This window comes from Sinocyclocheilus anshuiensis, unplaced genomic scaffold (assembly GCF_001515605.1).
Source record: "Sinocyclocheilus anshuiensis isolate Anshui unplaced genomic scaffold, SAMN03320099.WGS_v1.1 scaffold212, whole genome shotgun sequence".
NCBI lineage: Eukaryota > Metazoa > Chordata > Actinopteri > Cypriniformes > Cyprinidae > Sinocyclocheilus > Sinocyclocheilus anshuiensis.
In genome coordinates this window covers 456,487-476,982 of record NW_015558566.1, presented here as the reverse complement: position 1 = coordinate 476,982, position 20,496 = coordinate 456,487, and the positions used below count along the sequence as shown (strand labels likewise).

General features: G+C 36.0%; 3 protein-coding genes across 4 annotated transcripts in view; all 3 read right to left on the bottom strand.

Moving 5' to 3' along the window:
- The window catches only part of LOC107679486 (translocation protein SEC63 homolog), a 22,758-nt gene extending 14,040 nt beyond the window's left edge, over positions 1 to 8,718 (bottom strand). Inside the window, exons 1-16 of the mRNA XM_016475042.1 lie at positions 8,480 to 8,718; positions 6,544 to 6,643; positions 4,989 to 5,103; positions 4,773 to 4,885; positions 4,402 to 4,463; positions 4,226 to 4,284; positions 4,045 to 4,095; positions 3,333 to 3,441; positions 3,161 to 3,255; positions 2,919 to 3,051; positions 2,567 to 2,659; positions 1,218 to 1,363; positions 947 to 1,094; positions 772 to 854; positions 408 to 464; positions 171 to 275 (exon numbers count right to left, since the gene is read on the bottom strand). Coding sequence (XP_016330528.1) covers positions 171 to 275; positions 408 to 464; positions 772 to 854; positions 947 to 1,094; positions 1,218 to 1,363; positions 2,567 to 2,659; positions 2,919 to 3,051; positions 3,161 to 3,255; positions 3,333 to 3,441; positions 4,045 to 4,095; positions 4,226 to 4,284; positions 4,402 to 4,463; positions 4,773 to 4,885; positions 4,989 to 5,103; positions 6,544 to 6,643; positions 8,480 to 8,603 — 1,593 coding nt within the window. The 5' untranslated portion in view covers positions 8,604 to 8,718. The remainder of the gene's footprint in view (positions 1 to 170; positions 276 to 407; positions 465 to 771; positions 855 to 946; positions 1,095 to 1,217; positions 1,364 to 2,566; positions 2,660 to 2,918; positions 3,052 to 3,160; positions 3,256 to 3,332; positions 3,442 to 4,044; positions 4,096 to 4,225; positions 4,285 to 4,401; positions 4,464 to 4,772; positions 4,886 to 4,988; positions 5,104 to 6,543; positions 6,644 to 8,479) is intronic.
- A 628-nt stretch (positions 8,719 to 9,346) lies between these two features.
- Positions 9,347 to 11,247, bottom strand: LOC107679487 (uncharacterized). The gene is made up of 4 exons (XM_016475043.1): positions 11,135 to 11,247; positions 10,777 to 10,815; positions 10,593 to 10,689; positions 9,347 to 10,498 (listed from the first exon to the last, which is right to left on the bottom strand). Exons 1-4 carry the CDS (start codon positions 11,236 to 11,238, stop codon positions 9,557 to 9,559), a joined length of 1,182 nt encoding a protein of 393 aa, XP_016330529.1. The 5' UTR covers positions 11,239 to 11,247; the 3' UTR covers positions 9,347 to 9,556.
- A 2,938-nt stretch (positions 11,248 to 14,185) lies between these two features.
- LOC107679497 (osteopetrosis-associated transmembrane protein 1-like) lies at positions 14,186 to 19,831 on the bottom strand. 2 transcript variants are annotated; one of them, XR_001633061.1, is made up of 7 exons: positions 19,338 to 19,831; positions 18,375 to 18,489; positions 18,086 to 18,180; positions 17,885 to 17,995; positions 16,375 to 16,540; positions 15,915 to 16,059; positions 14,186 to 14,669 (listed from the first exon to the last, which is right to left on the bottom strand). XR_001633061.1 is itself a non-coding variant. In XM_016475059.1 (6 exons), exons 1-6 carry the CDS (start codon positions 19,716 to 19,718, stop codon positions 16,004 to 16,006), a joined length of 924 nt encoding a protein of 307 aa, XP_016330545.1. In that variant the 5' UTR covers positions 19,719 to 19,831; the 3' UTR covers positions 14,186 to 16,003. The 2 variants fall into 2 exon arrangements, 1 of the variants encoding a protein (XP_016330545.1); XM_016475059.1 differs by having other exon boundaries at positions 14,186 to 16,059.
- Between the last annotated feature and the right edge of the window lie 665 nt (positions 19,832 to 20,496).

Sequence of the window (20,496 nt, the reverse complement as noted above, 5' to 3'; positions counted from 1 at the left end):
TTTTTGCCTTTTTTTTTTTTTTTTGAATGGTAGTGTATATCGAATAAAATTGAAGGCTGTATCTTTAAAAGTGTAAGACTGAACATATACAGTTCTATAATACTTACATTTCCTGCCACATTGCCATTGGCTTGTTTGGCCTTGTCTCCCTTTGCTTGCTGTTGGGTGACTGGTTTCTTCTTAGTCAGTTTCTTCTTTTTGGACTTGGCAGCTTTTTTAGCTCCTTTATTCTTATTTTGCCAAACTTTTGTTTTGTTTGTTTTGGCATCTCCTTGCTGCAAAGTACAAAATAATATTCATAAACTTTTAGACATCGTAATGAGCAAATAACAAGATGTAAATACACATTCTGAATTCACTATTAAATTACGTCTGATGAACATGATGTAGCTTGAAAGCATTACTACCTCCTCTGCATTAGTTTCCTCAGCAGGTAGTGGTGCATCCTCCTCTTTCTCAAACATCTAAACACAAACAGAAATTTAGTACAATGTTGTTGTGCATAAAAAAAAGTCAAATAATACAGACTGTTTTTGTAATACAGTGTTGCTGTAATGAAAATCTCAACCTAAAAAACAAAGAAGCTCAGCATTGACCTCTTGTGGATGCATGCTGCAACTGCAAGATGTGCCATTCCATGACTATAATTACTTTGCATAATATATACATAACTTATAAATCAACTGCTGTATTTGAATAGCATTATACCCTCACCCCTCAACTAAACACCTGGATAGGCTCATGAGATATTCTCGCAAATGTACTACTTACAGACATTCTCTTCCTTGTCAAGGTGACCGTAACTGTGACAATGGATCCTGCCGTGATGTTATTGCTATCTTCATCATCCAACACTATGGAGCAATAAAACATACACAGAGTTTAAATCACATGTAATGTGTTTTATTGAACGTATGAGTGTTCAAGCGCTGCTGAACAATCTCACCTTGAAGTTTGGTTTCCATGTTGATATAGGGAAAGCTCCAGAGGACGGCCAGGACCTCATCATACTTCTCCTCCCCAAGGAATCTCAGCATATTTCTCCTGTCAGAGTCCTTCAGACTGACCAGATCCTGCAATGTCCGTACCTTATACTGAAGAGAGAGATGCGCAGTATTTAGAAGATTTGAAAAGTTTTTGCATAACAACTGGGGTATCAAACACAATTGTTTTAACAGATCCTTCTGTGTGCTGCAACGCCTTTGAGAAAGATGTACCTTCTTAGACATACAGTATCGGAGGTGCTCCTCTTCAAAATGGGGCAGCTGCAGCAGAGGAGATTTGGCCTCCTGCAGTCCTTGAACCACCATCTGAGACAACTTCATGCAGTTCTCTATAGATGTCAGCCTGGGAGCCCGAAGCCCTACAAAATCATACATCAGCAAAAAACTTTTTAATCATGTATCACATTATACACTACCTTTCAAAAGAAGTTTAATGTTTTTGAAGGAAGACGCTTATGCTCACCAAGAATGCATGATGAAAAACACAATAAGACTCTATTGTAATACATTACAAAATGTAATTTTCCCGTGATGACAAGGCTGAATTTTCAGCAGTCATTACTCCAGTCTTCAGTGTCACATGATCCTTTAGAAATCATTCTAATATGTTGATTTGGTGCTTAGGACATATTTCTTATTATTCAGGTGGTAAACAAACACTTATGTAAAATTAAAAAAATACATCAAATCACAATGTAGTAGAGAGTAGTAACCAGTAGAGAGCAGCAGAGGAGCACTTATTGGCTTATTAGTCATTCATTTCTACTTTTTCTCTATATTTTGAAATTATAAAATCACTCTTATAAAATATCAAATCATCAAGAAAACAGATTGTCAGAATTTTACACTTTTTTTTGTGTATGAAGTAAGAAAAGTCACAAAGTGCCTTGAAAAGCAAACTTTTCTTCAATTTGCTACTAAATCTCACATAATCACTGAAGTTGGTCAGTTCCATATACTAGAAGAATAATGGTACATTTAATAAGAGTGGAATATATACATTTTCTATATCAAAATTTGATTATGCACCTGTTACTGTTGTTAATAAAAGTACATTTTGTATGCATCTTAACTCAAGCTTAGTGCTTTACTGTCAAATCTGTATAAACAATAAACAAAAGAAAAATAAACAAGAAATGAACATGAAATATTATTAGTAACTGCACTTGCAAAACAATAGTAATTTTATGATTAAATGATCTATATTTTAATACTCTCACACACCACCCCCAGCGATACCAAATCTGCACCTGAAGCCACCATCTGTAGAACTTAGTGGCGCTGGTGCCACTGCTCTCAAATGTTAGTCTGGAGCCCTGTTATCAATGTTGAAAATGGTTGTGATGCTTAATATTCTGGGGAATTATACATTTTTTTCAGAATTATTTGAAAAATAGTAAATTCAAAAGAATAGCATTTATTAGATTTTTTTTTGTAACAATGTAGTCTTTAGTGTCAGTTTTGGTCACTTTAATGCATCCTTGTTGAATAAAAGATGAATCCCCCCCCAGTTTTAAATGAAAACATATTATTTGCATTAATTATATCATTATATTAATTACCTCCTCTACTGGTTGCCATCATAGTAAGTTGACAGCCAACATTGATAATTTCCTGTAGTAAAGCAGGGCACTTCTTCACCACAAACCTTTGATCTGCAGAAGATATAAAACAGCCAATTAATTCACATTAATAACATGAATATTGTGTTTGGGTAGCTGAACTGGCAGAGCATGGCATTAGCAACACCAAGGTCATGGATTTAATTCCCAGGGATCACACATACTTGCAATGTATTTCTTGAATGCCTTTGTAAATGCATAAATTAAATGAATTGCATTAGACGGGTAGTTGGTGTTTAATTGTCCTACAGGATTAAATATTGACACTTGAGAGGTGTATGTGAATGCATACCCTCCTCTATGTTGTCAGAAACATCCATCCTGGCAAGGTGCGCAAGTAATAAGACTCGCGCCTTCAGGCTATAGGGATAGCAGAATGGAGGCTCCTTCTTCTTCACATTAATGTTCCCCAGCTCCCGGATCAACTGCACAAAGGAACACAACATGAGCATTACATTTTAATAATTATCCACTAGCCACTTCATTAAGCACTCTAAATCTTTGGCACAAAATACATATGTTTGAACATTTTACCTGGGGAACTTCTATGTTGTCTGTTGGTCTTATAATGGCCTCTTTGTTACTACGAGGATCAAATTCAAACGCTGCCGTCAACACCATCCCCAATCCTGTCAAACAGAGAAGAGAATTAGTCTGTAGAATCTAAAGGATCTAAAGGGTCATAACATATTTTTCTTCAACTTACGTTTCATGTTCATTGTAGGAGTTTTGTACATAAAGTGCATGAAAAGCTGTGTGGTGTTGATAAGGATCTGATCACCACTGTAGCGGATGGAGCGGTACCACCATGTGCCCTAAACAAAAACACACATTACTATTGGGTTTATCAGAATATCAGTTAACTGAAAAGGTTTCTGTACTATGGTTTCCAAAATACTTGTACAAAAAAGATCCAACAAGGCACACTACCTTTTAAAAGTTTGGGGTCAATAAGATTTTTTTATTTTTAAAGAAATTGATACTTTTATATAGCAAGGACACATTAAATTGATCATAAGTGATAAAAACATTTATAATGATACACATTAACAAAACTGTTTTTAACACTGACGATTATAAGAAAGTTTACTCGAGCACCAAATCACAAGGATCATGTGACACTGAAGACTGGCGTAATGGCTTCTGAAAATTCAGCTTTTCCATTACAGAAATAAATAACATATATATATATATATATATATATATATATACATATGTGTGTATGTGTGTGTGTGTATGAATATATATATAAAGTCATATTCAACTGTAATAATACTTCACAATTTTACTATTTTACTGTATTTCGGAACAATTATCTGGGTCAGCATAAGAGACTACGTTCAAAAACATAGAAATAAAAATCTTACTGTTTTTAATTATATCTAATGTCAAATGCATTGATTAGAAGACAAGCTTACCACAACCACAGGAAGAATAACCATAAAAGCCAACCCATAGACCAGCAGCACCTGTGAAGGGCACAAACCAACAGGTTTTGCAAGTTATTGCATTCTTGGGGCATTTATATAATTATTAGTTGACACTTATATGTGGTCAAAACTTAACTGACAGCTGTTAAAAATGAGTAGGTGAACATACCAGCATGGAATTCTTCTGGTCAACAATCCATGCAGGAAGAGCGATTCCAAAACTCGTCACTGATCAAGAGTAAAATGGAACACAGAGAAATAAGGAATAATGATGAATTTTCAGCATAAGTGATACTAACAGAACAATTCTTTAGAAATAAGTTAACAAGGTAAAGAAACTGTCACCTCTTGGGCCATCAGGGTTGCCATACATCTCCCAGTTGTTCCGTGATTCCTCATTAGTTAAACTGTGAGAAGGCATGAGTGTGGACAACAATTTTTAAAACCCGGATGATTATATATGTGGTGCAATATTGACAAGTAACAGAAAGGTGCTGCATGGGTATTTTAAGAAGATTAAGTGTTTAATTCTGGCACAGTGGATGACATTTTTATAAAAAGCTTTTACGAATTGTATTGTGCTGCACCTATGATTACACACTGCAATACCAACACCAACCCACACACATAAAAATGAGTTGGCAACTGCTATAAATAACATGACATTAAATGTGGAAGGCAACAATAAATAAGTCGGGTGATGGCAACAGTCTTACGCTGAGTAAGCTTTAGCAAGCTTCATGAACATGGCCTCATCTCCACCTTTATCAGGATGGTGTTTCAGAGACAGTACTCTGTACTGCTTCTTAATCTCAGCAATAGATGCTCCCTAAACAAAAACATAATGGATATATTAATCTTGAGAAGAAGCAGATTAAAGATTAAAATGAGAAAGAACAAGATTCTCAAAAGAAGAAGAAAGGCGTCCTTACTGCTTCCAGGTGGAGGACCTCATAGGGGTTATACTCCTGGTACTCTCGATCTAATTTAGACACCTTATAGGCCAGGAAAAGAAATACTGCCCACCCAAACAATAGGGCTGCTTTTCTAAGATGACAGAGATGTACATTTTTAGTCTGTAACCAAAATTTACATTAGAATAGACAGCAGCTGCTATATGTCATGGTGACTAAACAGCAAAAAGAGCAGATTTAAGCCATGAAAGACAGGGTATTTCTGAATACTACACACATCTGATGCAAGCTTTGTTCTTTAAATAGTTGGAGCAGAGATTCGATGAGTGTCTGAAGTCAGTGTCATCCGGAAGAATTAATAATTTCATAAATTTCGACGACAGTAATATGAACAAAATAATAATAAAAATGTAAAATTAAATTAGACCAACACAATCAAATGGATCTTGACTTGTCTGACTCTGAAAATTCATAAATCAAATAAAAAATGCATGATATCTGTTGCAAGACAACCAAAAAGCATTGCTGTCCCCTTGGTGATTCAAACTAAATTAAATATTTTCAGAACACCAAGCACTTAATACAATAATTAATACAAAATATGTTTATTTTTATCCTTTAATATAGTTACCATGCAAAGCAAGCAAATGAAATAATACTTTAGCAATTTACATCATTTTAAACCGATTCTGTTGTCCAATTAATTTTGTTCCCCAGTGCTCACTGTATACTGTACACACAACTCCAGAAACCTTTTGAAATTACAACGATTTATTCATGTTAAAAACGAAACGCTCACAAACCGCAAACAGACAGGACACAAGTGCAGTGTGTCAAAATAACAGTAGGTGCAATGAGCTAAATGAGATTAATTCCCCTAAACCGCCTTTTACTAATTACACATAGGGCTGGACAATAATTCAATATCAATATGTATCGCGATATAATCTTTTTCAATAACGGTGATATGATTTTTAAACACATTTCCGATATTTCGATATACATTAATTCTCTTCTGCTCACCAAGGCTGCATTTAAAGTACATCAAAAACAGTAAAATGTTGAAATATTTTTACTATTTAAAATTGCTTTCTATTTGAATAGATTTTAAAATGTAATTTATTCCTGTGATCATGCATAGGTAAATTTTCAGCATCATTACTCCAGTCTTCAGTGTCACATGATCCTTCAGAAATCATTCTAATATGCTGATTTGCTGATTATCAATATTTAAAACAGTTGAGTTTTAAATATTGATTTTAAACAGTTGAGTTGAGTACATGAAATAAAAAGCTTTTGTAACATTATACACTATTCCATTCAGTATAATTTTTATTATTTTTTTGGGAAAGAAATTATAGAAATTAATACTTTTATTTAGCAAGGATGCTTAAAATTGATCAAAAGTGATGATAAAGGCATTTATAATGTTACAAAAGATTTCTATTTCAGATAAATAGTGTTCATATCGATATCGGAATTATATCGTATCGACCGAAATTAAGAAATATATCGTGACATCAATTTTGGCCATATCGTCCAGCCCTAATTACACACAAACATAATCACTTACTTTAGTGTTGGAACAATGCTCTGCTGTGATTTCATAAGCCGAAGGCGATACCACAGACATCTTCCATGTACTCGTCGTAAACTCTTCAACCTTAATTGCTCTGTGAATTAATTCACATAACAGACAACAATAAGAAAAAAAATCAGCATTGTGTAATCTAATTCACAACCACCATGCAAACATACAAATTCTGCCAAAACAGTACTGTATCATTGTATAGAAATAGTTTTTGATAGTAAATTATACAAAGTAATAATATTAACGTCTAAAAAGCATGGTAGTGCTGTTCATTTTTAGTTAGTGAGGTACTGCAAACCTTTTTATTTTTATCTGAATGTGACCCTCTTACATTATGAGCTAGATTACGAAAGCTGCCTCAAAGTATGCCAAAATGTTATTGTTATAAAACAGAATAAACAGAAGACATGGATCTGTGTGCAATAAAACCAGCTTTATTAATATTTGAAGGGTTTTATATACACACAAAAAAACAAAACTTTAACTTTTGTGTTTTCAGTCTGGTAGGAAAATATTGAGCCATAAAGGCATATAAAAACCAAGAACCTATTAACCTTTCTTGTGAATGTGTTATTGCGCACACTGCATACTTGTTTGCACAACTGGAAATCTGCACGGTCTAATACAGACATTTGCATTTTATATACAAATATTAATTTATTTACATATTGTATTTCTCCTTAAGTGTTTAATTTTAATGCAACATTTGTATTGTGTCAATATCAAATTCGTACATTTGTCATTTTGTTATATTGTAGCCTGCAGAATCTAGAATCTAGAAATTGTCTGCAAATATGGGTTCATTTATTGTGAATTCGATCAACTTCGATTGCCTTAAACTTGAATAGCATGTCGATCTAGTGCAGTGGTTCTCAAACTGGGGTACGTACCCCTGGGGGTACGTGAGATGACGGAGGGGGGTACTCGAAGAAAATTCTGAGTTTTGGCATTCATTTAATTCTACCCCAACTGAAAAGTAACATTAAAACCGAACGTATATTTCTGACAAGCAAAATGCAGCTTCTAATGTAAAAACAGGAAAATGGGAGTGCCGTAAGTAAACGGTCAAATACATAGTGGAAGAGAGGGGGTACGCAGAAGAATGTTAAATGCCCCAGGGGGTACGCCACTGTAAAAAGTTTGAGAACCACTGATCTAGTGCATGTAAACAGCATGTAAAAGTGCAGTTTATGAGAGTGTAATTCACAAGGTGAACATACCACCATGACCAGCTAAATAAACAGATACCTTTGCAACATTTCATAACACGTGCTGGAAAATGTGTGGGACTGGCATGCCATGAAGACAGAAAAGACACAATTAATGATCTATGACGACCATTATATAATCATATCAGGTGGTCTTAAAGCAATATATTTGTCAATGTAAACAAACGAGAACATACGAAAAAAAGCTTATATTAAACGGATGACCAGTACATTTAACGTAGGTAACATGCGTTTGATGCTAGCAATGTTCAAATATAGCCTACATTTACAAGTATTGGCATTATGATCCATAATTGACATTTAAAAAAGATTGGAAATATCCCTAAGTGTAACTGTTGGTTAAGCTGAGTGGGGGTCAGCTGCTAATGCTACGTATCCACAATCAGGCGAGCCCTTCATGCCATTACTAGATGTATACTAGTATTCGTTTTATTAAATAACGTTACTGCAATGTAAAAAATAATCCTCACAGAGGTGGCAATCTGGTTATCAGTGCTGATCATCAGTATCCACAATCAGGCGAGCCCTTCATGCCATTACTAGATGTATACTAGTATTCGTTTTATTAAATAACGTTACTGCAATGTCAAAAATAATCCTCACAGAGGTGGCAATCTGGTTATCAGTGCTGATCATCAAGCGACATGTAGCTGCTTAGCTGGTAAGTGTATTAGCATATGGGGCCTTACCCGCATTCTGATCCCGGGGCCAGAGGTAATAGGTGGCTGGGATGACTATTAGTCCCACAAAAGACGTGAGGAAATAGAAAAAGGTGTTGCCACTGTCGTCGTACTGAAACTGTTGTCCAGCCATTTCGCAGCGGCTCTAAACCCCGATTTTTTCTGCCGCCTTGCCGCCCTATCAGTCGCTCAACTGTAGTAGGACTAGTCACATATGCTGGAGAAGGAAGCCAACATCCACTTTCTGGCACGGTAGCGACTGTTTTCAAAATAAAAGCTTTTCGTGTTATTTTATTAAGAATGGCCGCCAGTCCTGCCCGTTTAAAAATCGGTGGGTATTTTAAAAACGCATGTTATTTTATTGTACTGCAATCAAGTTGCCAGTAGTATAAAGAATGAGTGGATTTCCACGTTCAACATGACTTGAGCTTTTATTATGGCGTTAATAACGCCTCACCGCTTGCTGTCGAAGTTTTGAAATATGAAAAATCTGTGCGCCTAGCAGTGTACGTGTTCTACGCATGCGCTCAACGGGAGTAGGTGTTTTCACACAACTCGTACTTCTCTTTTAGATGCAGTTTTTCTTTCTTTCTTTCTTTACCAAATAAAGTGGGGTTTTCAGCCTGTACAGATTTAGGGACCCCTCACACAGACTCTGAGCCAACCCAAGGACTCCAATATAGCTGTAACCAGATATTTTAAATAGCATTTTGTGTTATTTATAACTTGAATGAACATAAATTCCATGCTGCATAATGGATTAATAATGCATAGAAAACATAGTAGAAAATCCTGTTTTACAGGTTACAGGTTCACAGACCCCTAATTGAAAACCCTGGTTTTAAACCATTAGCAGATGAAAACTTTAGATCCTTATGGAGGATATTGTTTTATTATACGAACACTTGTCCTTCTTGATTTTGTAATTCAACATATGCATTGCATTATGATGACTCCAACATATAACAACATAATTGCACATAAAATATACATACTACAGTGATTAACAAAACAAGTCACCTTATAAATTAGAGCATTTTGTCAACATGTTGTATTCATTATCATATGCAACATTACTTTTCAACACTAATTGTACATACATTTTCTTTTTTTAGTGGTTCGCCCAAGTGAGGCTGCAATGTCTTGTCTTTTAGATATTCCACCAAGACTTCCAGAGTGTCCGTAGCGTAGTTCATGGAAAGGTTTTTGGGTTACATCATCCCCAATGCAGTCCACTAGAACATTATACGTTTCTAGGAACATGTTGTATAAAATACAGCAGGTCTTCACAGCTAAACTGGCTTGGCAAACGGAATGCTTCTGCAGACATCTGAGCCTCTGAAAACAAGATCTCAGAGTATGGATGGAGCCTTGTGCCACTGCAAGAGATGACTGCACCTTCTGGTTATAACATACTTTTTTCTGTCCTAGTGTTGCATAATCAGGGAATGGAGTCAGAAAGTGCTCTGAAAGTGGGAAGGTGGAATTGCCAATAATGTGTTTGCCATGTAGCAGAGCCACAGGGTTTTCCCGCAATGCCTTGCCAACCTCCGTGGCTGACAGGACTCTTGAGTTATGCCAATTTCTAGGGTGCTCTGCAGACACATAGGTAAAGCGACCCATGTGGTTGCAAAAAGCCATGAGTTTTACAGAGTACGACCCCTCTGCGTCTCTATATACCTCTGGATCTGACACATCTGTAGGTTTCTCAATAGGAATGAAACCCGTTCCTACTACACAAAGAGTATCTGGTAACCCCACAGTAGAAAAGAACCCCACCACAGACATTTCTGCTTCCTCCCCGTGCGGCCAGTGAATTTCATTAGCCAAGTTACTGGTAACAAGGGTGCAGAATTCATCCAGCTGATCACAAATGAGTGACTCTGTGATGTGGAAACGATTTGCCACACTGTGGTAAGACTCTTGGGTAGAAAGAGCCCACAGGCTAGCAAGCACTGCATGCCACACTGTCCATCCCTCTTGCCTAATGGCAGTCCATTTACAAGGTGTCAGCAGCCGTACCAACTCCTACAAACACAAAAAGAACAATTTTGTTTTACAAAACACAAACGAGATTAGCAGAAACAAAAAAATAGGACCAGCATGAACTAAAGTAGCCTACCTCAGTTTGAGATGGTGTCAGCTGGAAGTGACTCTTAAAATCACTTATTGTCAAGCTTTGCAGCACGGTATTGAAAACATCTCTTTTGTCATCCTCTCTGACATGTGAAACAAAATAATGTTAAAGCATATGTGCATTATAAACAGCATCTTTCTTATATCAAATACTGTGTGGATCCTCTTACCTTTGCAGATCATCACTTGGTTCAGTTTTCAGAATCATTCTATTGAAATATACATTAATATCAAAATAATTAGTTGCATTGTTGGGTTTTCACAGCGGAAAATAAAAACTAGCTAGCTGTGATCTAACTTATAATCGAGCTGTCTTTGGTACATTGTAGGTAGTCAACCAGCAACCACGTTTCAAAATAACACCAGTTTAAGATGGATTTTCAACAGGCTGGACAACTGAAGGAATATTTCCAATAGTCAAATAGTTGCAAGCTGTAGTAAATAAACGGCGCATTAAAAAGAGGCGCCGTGTTGTTTGTTTGCCAAATAAAGCAAAATTAGAGACATATAGAATACAGTTTCCTTCACCTTACTTTCCGACGTTTACGAGTTGCATTTTTCTTGAAAAATAAGATATCTTCAACATCATAGCTGTCTGCTAACAAAAACGCAATACTTGATTCCAGCGCCATGCTTTTCGGACTCAGACTGTTGCAATGTCGCCCTCTTATGGCAAATCCATCTTATAACATACGGATTTCCCCACTAAATGTGGTTGATTTTCTTCAGTGGATATTGCTTGGGAACTTGTTTTAAAACCAGGCAAATTTGGGCAGAAAATATCTTAAATCAGCCTACGATAGTTAGGTGGTCTTATCTGGTTTAAGCTGGTCTTTGGCCAAGCAGGTATTCTGCTAGTTTAGCTGGTCAAAATCCTGGTCTCCCAGAGTGACCAGCTAAAACCACTAAAACCAGCCTACAAACCAACATAGTCTGGTTTATGATGGGCTTTTTTTTTTCTTCTTTTTTTAGCAATGATGGCATGTCTTGTCTCAGCCTATTATTCACTCAAAGTGTGGTTTAAAATCATATTCCATCGATAGATGGCACCAGAGTAATACAATGAGCCTGGCGTATGATTTATCTCTATGTAGATACTATCAATGGATCAACTGTTAATAAATTCCATCTCATTTACAAAAGAGAGAAAACATCAAGTGTGTTTGCTGATATGAGAGAGAATAATATGAGAGAAAGTGATCATGCTCAAACCCTCCTCAATAACCTTTGCCGTTTCCTCTTCAATCCCATTGACCTGAATGATGGCAAGCACAAAATAACAAAGAGCTACAGTGATGAGACTGCTTACTTCAGACTTGAGAGATGCTCTTACATCCTGCGTTAATCAGACAGAGTTAAATATGCAGGGAGTAATTGTGCAGGTCACAACCCCTCATCTTAATTTACACATTATTACATGGAGGTTATGCACTATAGGGCCATAAATCTGTATAAAAATCAACTATAACAAGTTGCATGGAAATTAAGACTGTGACATTTACTTTTGTTTCATGCCCAGGTATATTAAGTAAATGTTCTTTTTACAATGAGTGACATGGTTATTTTAAAACTATTTTAAAACTTACTTTTACAGTTAGCATCTTATCAGTGGATATTCAGTTATAGATATTGTAAAATAAAGGTCAATTCCATAAATATTAAATATTTATTTTCATTATCCTAGTCTAATCATTTGAAACCTAAACGTAGAATATTTGCATGTTAACAATATTACGCGGCTCTCCGGAATACTTTATTCTGATTGGTCGATCACGGAGTCAAGCGATCAAATATTTTCTTTCATGGCGACGCTGGATAGACGGTTCGTCCAGGTAAATTAAACTTATTAATATTACTATAATATTGTTGCTCGTGCTTGGTGGACTATTTTCTTTGCTACCTGACGGTTTAAGATTGTACAATTGTTCAGTATGAATACGAAATAGAGAGTAAACAAACATTACCATTAGTAAACGTTTAAGAGTAAAAAAAAATTAGCATTTTGAGTTGAGTGTGTAACATCATGGACATTAATATATAGGCCTTTAGTGAAGCAAATTATTTATTTTATCCAGTGCTTTCTGTTTTCGTGTACTGAGCTATTCAGATGCCAAACTAATTTTAGAAATAGTCCTGAATGCAGCTCATGATGAAGACGAAGCACAGTGGCCACCTATTGCCTCCCTCAAATCTTCTCTATTATTGTCTTCAAGAGGCTTTATAGCCGTCTTATCCAGCTGATGGGCCATGCACTGTACCCAAAGATGAGAGGGCAGGGGTGCCCAACAGGGTCAGATGTTTCTGCCCTTATGCCATGGCCCATTATTCAAAAGCTCTTATTCTGCCAGACCCCCTGGGTCTGTGTAAGCCTTGCCGACTGTGATCCTGTTGTCTTATTAAAAGAAGCTACAGGGCACAGAAGTCATCCACCTTAGGTTTCTGACACACCAATCAGCATCTGCGATGTCTCCTCCAGCTGACCTCTCATACGACCTTTGTAATGGGGTTGAACATTTAAGAAAGATCAGCAGCAAATGGAGGCTGGAATGGAGAGCTCTGCCATCAGCGGTGCTAAGTGACCACTGTGATGAAGCGATTCTATAATCATAATACCATAATCCCATGATCTTCAGACTTTGACCCTTATGAGGTCATAATGGGCCCTTTCATTCAGCAACACATGTTGGCTCTTAAGTGAGAATTCTCTAATTATAAAGCTATATTTCTTCAACAAAGCACCATATTCAACTTTAGCTATTTGACAGCTTTAAAAAGTTTGCATAACTACCAAAGTTACGCAGAAAGTATGTGATTGATGACAGAGCAGATTTATATAGAGTAGATGAAGGAACCTCAAATTACAGATATAAAACAAAAATTACATGAAGGGATGAATGAGAAATACAAATTTGTTAAGTAAAACTAAATTCACATTATCTCATTTATATCCCAGATACTATTATACAAAAATCGTAGTATATTTCTTATGATATTGCTATTATGCCAATTTTATCTATCAGTTAGTTGACAAACACTGCATACTTTTTCTTGCTGTCTAAAACACCACATGTTTAGTTTTCCTTTGAGATTTTTTACCCCCAACATAATACTTGACCTTATATGATGGATTAAATGTCATGTTTTGCAATATTTTATCTAACCTGTACTAATTTTAACACATAAGAAACAAAATAACTTATGCTGACATATACATACTACTGTCAATGTTATATTTTTTCCTTACAAACAATATTCAAGCAATATTGAGAATTGTAATAATTAAAAAGCAGAGGGTGACTGACATTGAATCAAATTACAAAATTACATTTACCAAATAAATAAATAAAGAATGATTTTCTTAGTCAATTCCTATTAAAGCTCCTTTGGGTAGATTATGGTGCTTGGAAACAAGCCAGAGGGGTTATTATAAAAAGCATGGTAAGAACTCACACTGCTAATCATGCTGTATACAATATATACTAAATAAACAATACATATGAATAATAAAAAAAAAATATATATATATATATATATATATATACAATAAAATGAAACACTTTTAGAATGAGTTCTCTTTATTATTCATAATAAAATTACAGCCTTACAAAATGTGAAAATAAAATCAGACTTTTGTTAGTAAGCAAGTTTTTCCAAAAGAGCACAAAGCAATCATTAATCAACACACAAAAATGATTTATAATGACAAGTCATCCAAAATCCTAATGGCAACATTTAAACAATGCAGCAGCTACTTTGAAGGTTTGTTGGATCAGTCCCTGCTGAGTTTCAGGCTCAGGGATATTTCATAATGGGCTCACTGCTCAAGGTCCAAAGACACTGCTCCGATTTTACCAAGGCAAAACGTGATGACGGATAATCTCACATCCCCCACCAGTTCCCCCTCATCCTCTCTAAGGTTCTTGTCAGGTAAAGAAAGGCTCGGGTCATTCATCTCAAAAGGTATTTCAGGTTTTGCGTCAGTTCCTCAAACACGTGGCCATAAAATTCGCCTGGTTGCTACATTTGGCAGTCACGTCAGGAGTAATGACTTTCACCAACAGATCTAGCATTGCAGGGATGAAAGCTGTCATTCTTGTTAGACATTGCACTCGTGAGCCACAAATGAAAAGGATATTTTTCCCCATATCTTCCTGTACGATCATATGATTGGATAAATCAAGTGAAATGCGCTTAACAGACAGTGTGATAGGCAATGGCTTGGCTCCATAAGACCAAAAAGCCAATGCAGCTTAACGGATGTGTTGTTACGATTAATCGGCCAAGTAACTTTATCCTACATTTAGATTAGCTGCTAATGACTGGGGAAACAGGTGCTTTTCAATCCAAGGAAAGTCCACGTAAACCTGAAAACAACAAGCCTGTCAATCGCACCAAGGAAGGCTTTAGGAGTTAAGCAAAATTAAAATGGAGGTATGAGGAAGCTATTTGAATTGAAAACTATTTTACAACTATAGAAGTATGCAAATATCTTATGAATAAACCTTACTGCATTCAGAGTATACAAAATAACACTTTACTTAATGCTATGGTCAACATCTGACTACAGAAAATTAAAGATCTCTCTGATGTATCACTATTAATTAAGCTTTCCTATTCCATGTCTATCTTTTTTAGAATAATTGGTGTGTTCATTAAATATCTGACAGTTTAGTATATAACCACACGATGAGAGAAGACTATGGCAAATCCATTGTAAAACAAAAAGTGAAGTAAACGGGCACATCGACCATCTAAAAAGGCTTCATGTTGCCTCTTCCATCCTTTACTTTTCTCCTCTACTCACTGCATACACCTTCGACCCTGAATAAAGTATTTGTTACAAGATCTTTCTCTAATGCACATGGAGTGCTTCCAGAAGTAGTACCATTGCCATGTACTGTGTGTGTGTGTACATGCGTTTGTGTGTGTGTGTGTGTGTGAGTTTGTTATCACCTAGGAAAATAGAGAATATAAAATGTAACATGGTCTGTTAGTGCAGTAAAAATGCAGAATAACCAGTCTAATGTACAAGATAAATGTCCCTCTTTTGGGATCACATCTCCTTCATACCTTAAATACAATAATATAATACTAGCATCCACTGTAATTATTGAAATCATCACTGATCCTCTGAGAAAATCAGTAGAATTATCAGTAAAACTTGCAATTGGCGTATTTAAATCAATAGTGCAAATCACGCAAAAAAAAAAATCTGATTTAAATAGGAAATTAATACAGCATCTGTAGAGCATCATAAAGTCTTTGATCCCGGATGTGCTTGGAATCCAGGAGAAGATGAGAACCCTACCCATCCATGCTGAAAGTGCCTGTTGGTTTGGCAGGAGAGGTGAACCAGAGATTCAGTGCCCTCTCTTCCCCTCCTCGCCTCATCTCCACTCAGCTGAATTTGTCTTGGATATTCATTAGGCTGCTGCTAGACTTGACTCTTTTGGCTGTGGATCAGGATGAGAGAATAGATTAGAACTAAACTGGCAAGAGATGCAACAGAATATTCAATGCACAGTTTAACGTTGAAGTCAGAGACCTGCTTTAGAGCATTAAAAACACACTTTGTCTTCTACATGTTTTGACAGATGCTAAAATTAGTAGTTTTAGAGACCGCTTGGTTAAATACTGTCTGAAAGTGATTGACCATGAAATCTAAAGCAGTAAGGATCAAGCATGCACAATTAACACTATCAAAGACCTTTGCCCTTTTACTTAAACTTTCTAAAGAGACAATTTGCAAGGCTAGGCAAGTTACTTACGGTGTATAAGCTTGCGCTTCTTTTGTTCTGAGTGCAGGAAGCTGCTTAAGTAAAAGATGATGGGGAGGAAGAGCATGAAGCTGGACACTGCGATGACAGGCACCGTCTCCTCCCGAGGTAACAAGCATCTAAAGTTTTTACTCCACAGGTGCTGTGTCATGTTCATCTGAGAAATAAGCAAGGTAATGATACCACAATTCTGATAGTTCAATCATAATCTGCTACCATTAAGGCTGGTTCACAATGTACCAACAAAACTGTATTTATTTATTTATTTTAACACCAACATCTAGCAAAAACAGAAGAAATAACAAAAGTAATTCAATTAACAAGAAGCTAAATAAGACATTTAAGATTATGGTGGACAAAAAATCTAAAATACATCGTACCAACAAAAAAACAATGGCTTTTGTTGGATTAGTGTGTTACATTACATTAATGTGCTTGGGAGATGATTTTATGATTTTATCCAAAGGAAAATGCATTTTAGATATACACTTTATAATGGATTTTAATACATTTCCTGGAAATAAAACCAATAACCTTGGTGTTCCTACTGTCTGTAAAGTCTGGAATACACTACACCACTTTTAAAAGAATAGTTCATCCAAAAATTAAAATTTGCCATCACTTGGTCACCAATGGATCCTCTGCACTGAATGGGTGCCGTCAGAATGAGAGTCAAAACAACTAATAAAAGCATTACAATTACCCACAAGTAATCCACACTACTCCAGGCCCCACTAATTAATGCCCTGTGAAAAGCTGCACTTTTGTAAGAAACAAATCTAACATTAAGACTTAATAAACTTTTGGTTAATAACTAATTGGCTTAAATACGAGTCCTCTATCCATAATGTTGCTTTCTCCAGTGAAAAAGTCATCTCATCTGAATCACGAGAGAAATATGCACAAATCAAGCACAAGTGAAAACGGTCCAAAACAGTTCTAAACAAATATGTTGCTGAATTTTAATGTAAGAGGACAACAGAGGATGGACTTTTTTACTGGAGGAAGCGTTATGATGTATTATGGACATGCGCTTTTTGGCTTCACAAGAGGTTAATTGATGGACAGAGTAATGTGGATTTCTTGTAGATTATTGTGATGTTTTATCAGCTGTTTGGACTCTCATCTGACGCCACCCCTTCACTAAAGTGGATCCACTGGTGAGCAAAGTGATGCATTGCTAAATTTCAAATCTGAACAGCTTGTAAAATATGTTTGATATTCTCCATCTGGATAAAATCATAGTCTAAGGCTAAAAAAGGCTGTGCCCCTCATAACTCCTCCAACTCAACTGTCCAAAATCTGAAGACTGGCTCTGACTTTTGGCAACTATCGACAAAGTCGTATTGTGTATTGCAGCCTTTAGTTTGCACAGATGTAGGACTATAGAGAGTGCTGTTTCACAATTCTCCCATAATTCCACATCATAAAACTTAATTAGATAACCTAGGACTGTGTTTGCATCAAATAACAGGGTTTGTGTATATTAGTCCATACTCACTGCGTCTTCTAAATCAATGCAGAGCATTAGGTTTTTCTCCATTCTACCATAGACCTCGTTCAACCTTTTGTATGAGGTTTTGCAGTCTTTACACAGTTCAGTGTGGTTCCTCTATTAAGAGAACAGGATACTCTCAAACTCAAGTAATCTCTTTTAACTGAGCTTGTACCTATCTACAGTATATGAGCCATTTGATTTTACCTGATATTGTTCAAAGCAGGAGAGTGACTGATTCAGAGTGGCCATGAAGTAAAGAGTATCATTGGAAAGAGCATCTTGATCTTCATTCAGACATTCTAACGAGCAAAGAATATTAGAATTATTCTCAAAATAATCATAACTAAATAAAAACAAATCATAAAACTGACACGATTTCTTCATACTGCAACAAGTGGTTAAGAGTGAAAATGAAATAAACATGCTTAAGGGAAGCATGCAGTCTAATGCCAGTTTTAATTGAACCTACACAATTTCAGGCTATGTTACTTACGCTTGCATTCTGCTGATGTCCAGATCTCATCTAATTTGATGAAGAGGGTATAGAGCAGCATCAACCTATCAGAACGCATCAGGCTGTCATGGCAACCGACATTTCCAGGGGCAGACTATGAGGACAACACATAATCACAAGTCATAAAGTATTTTGCAATTAACTTCTACAGCTGCAGTCCATAACTGATTTGTGACTCTGGACCACAAAACCAGCCTTAAGTCACATGGGTATATTTGTAGCAATAACCAAAAATACATTGTATGGGTCAAAATTATTACTTTTTCTTATAAGCCAAAAATAATAAGATATTAAGTTAAGATCATGTTCCATTAAGATATTTTGTAAATTTCCTACCTTAAATATATCAAAACTTAATTTGTGATTAGTAATATGCAATGCTAAGGACTTCATTTGGACAACTTTAAAGGCGATTTTCTCAATATTTCGATTTTTTTGCACCCTGATTCTCAAATATTTGTATCTCAGCCAAATAATGTCCTATCCTAACAAACCATACATCAATGGAAACCTTATTTATTCAGCTTTCAGCATGTATAAATCTCAATTTAATTTTTTTTACCTTTATGACTGGTTTTGTGGTCCTGGGTCACATGTTATAACAACAACTTGTACAATGACAAAAAACATACAGTACAGCATACAGTATGTATTGACATCTTTAGCTTTTTTTTTTTAAAGGTACAATGAGAATACGATACTGATGTGTAACTATTTAAATAGACTTGGTTTATTTTAAAATAACTAAAAATAGCTCTTTAAGCATACTAAAATATTCCATAGTCAGTGTGAGTCGGGCTTGGTGAAACAGTGAACAACATACAATCACGAGACATGAGTGCATGTGACTCGTGGAATTCTGTCAACCTTCAAACCACGCAAGAACATTTATAGGCACTTTGGTGTTAAAAATTGACATTTCGACTTGGAATGAACACCTACTTTGTCAAATGATATGTTTTTATAAATGTCCTCCAGACTGTTGAAGCCAGTGTAACAGTTCTGACAGACTCTGACAGGTCGTGCATAAGTCACGAGGCAGTTCGCGAAAGTCACGTAGCGTTGGCCGTAGATGCGAAGCAGTTCAGTACAATACTCGTTGACTTCCAAGTCTTCTGGAAATTTAGATGAAAGACTGAGAGAGTAGAAAGATCCCAGAGTGCTCTTCTGTGATACAGGAATGACTGCTGATGGCAGCTTTAGTGCACTATCGCCATTCATTTCTGAGGGGGAAATAGAGCAGTTAGCAACGGCAATGAAAGTAACAGCCCACTCTGCAAATAAGCATGCTGATACAAATGTAAATCTCGTTAACAATTCCATATCTTATACACTCCAAATACGACACACTGTCGCTCTGCGTTTTGCAACTCTACACAACTTCCTGTTTTCTTTCTTTTCCCTACGTCTCGGTCACATGACTAGGGTTAGGTAATCTCGCGATGGACGGGATTTCAACTGATAAACGCACCTGTAATGTCTAAAGTGAAGTTGAAAGAACTGGATATTGAGTCCCGTTTCATCCATTTCTAGTTGTTTTGTGTCTATACAATGTACTATTTAAACTAAACTATTCGGTTTAATTTGATCAGAACTAGGCTACGTTTCTATTTCAGAGTTGAATTTCTGCATGTTGATCAGATTTACAGAAAGAGCTGAATAGGGTCAATGATGCCTCTGCCATCTATTTAATGTGAAATATATGTGATACCCATTTGTTTTTATGAAATATACATTTTACTACTAGTTTATAACATTGTGAATTTTCAATTGTTAGGAAAATAGGCTATATGGTGCTGTTGCGGTTTTATTGGAGCTGAAGTTGCAGAATGAGCATATTTTCGTTCTAGTTTTCGATCATGCACACATAATATAGTCTATTTATTTTATTTATCCCTATCAATATGAATCTATTAGTCAATGTGAACAACATAAACGCAAACACCTAATTTAAACCGTTTAAAATCGGGATTAATAAACAGTCTAATATATTTCTCACTGTATTCTTTTTGTGTTTCATTATTCTGTGTGTGTTTGGAGACAGTGTCTTTATGAAAACGCTCTGCATCCTCTCTCTTCTCGGTTTTTGACACCGCGTGCA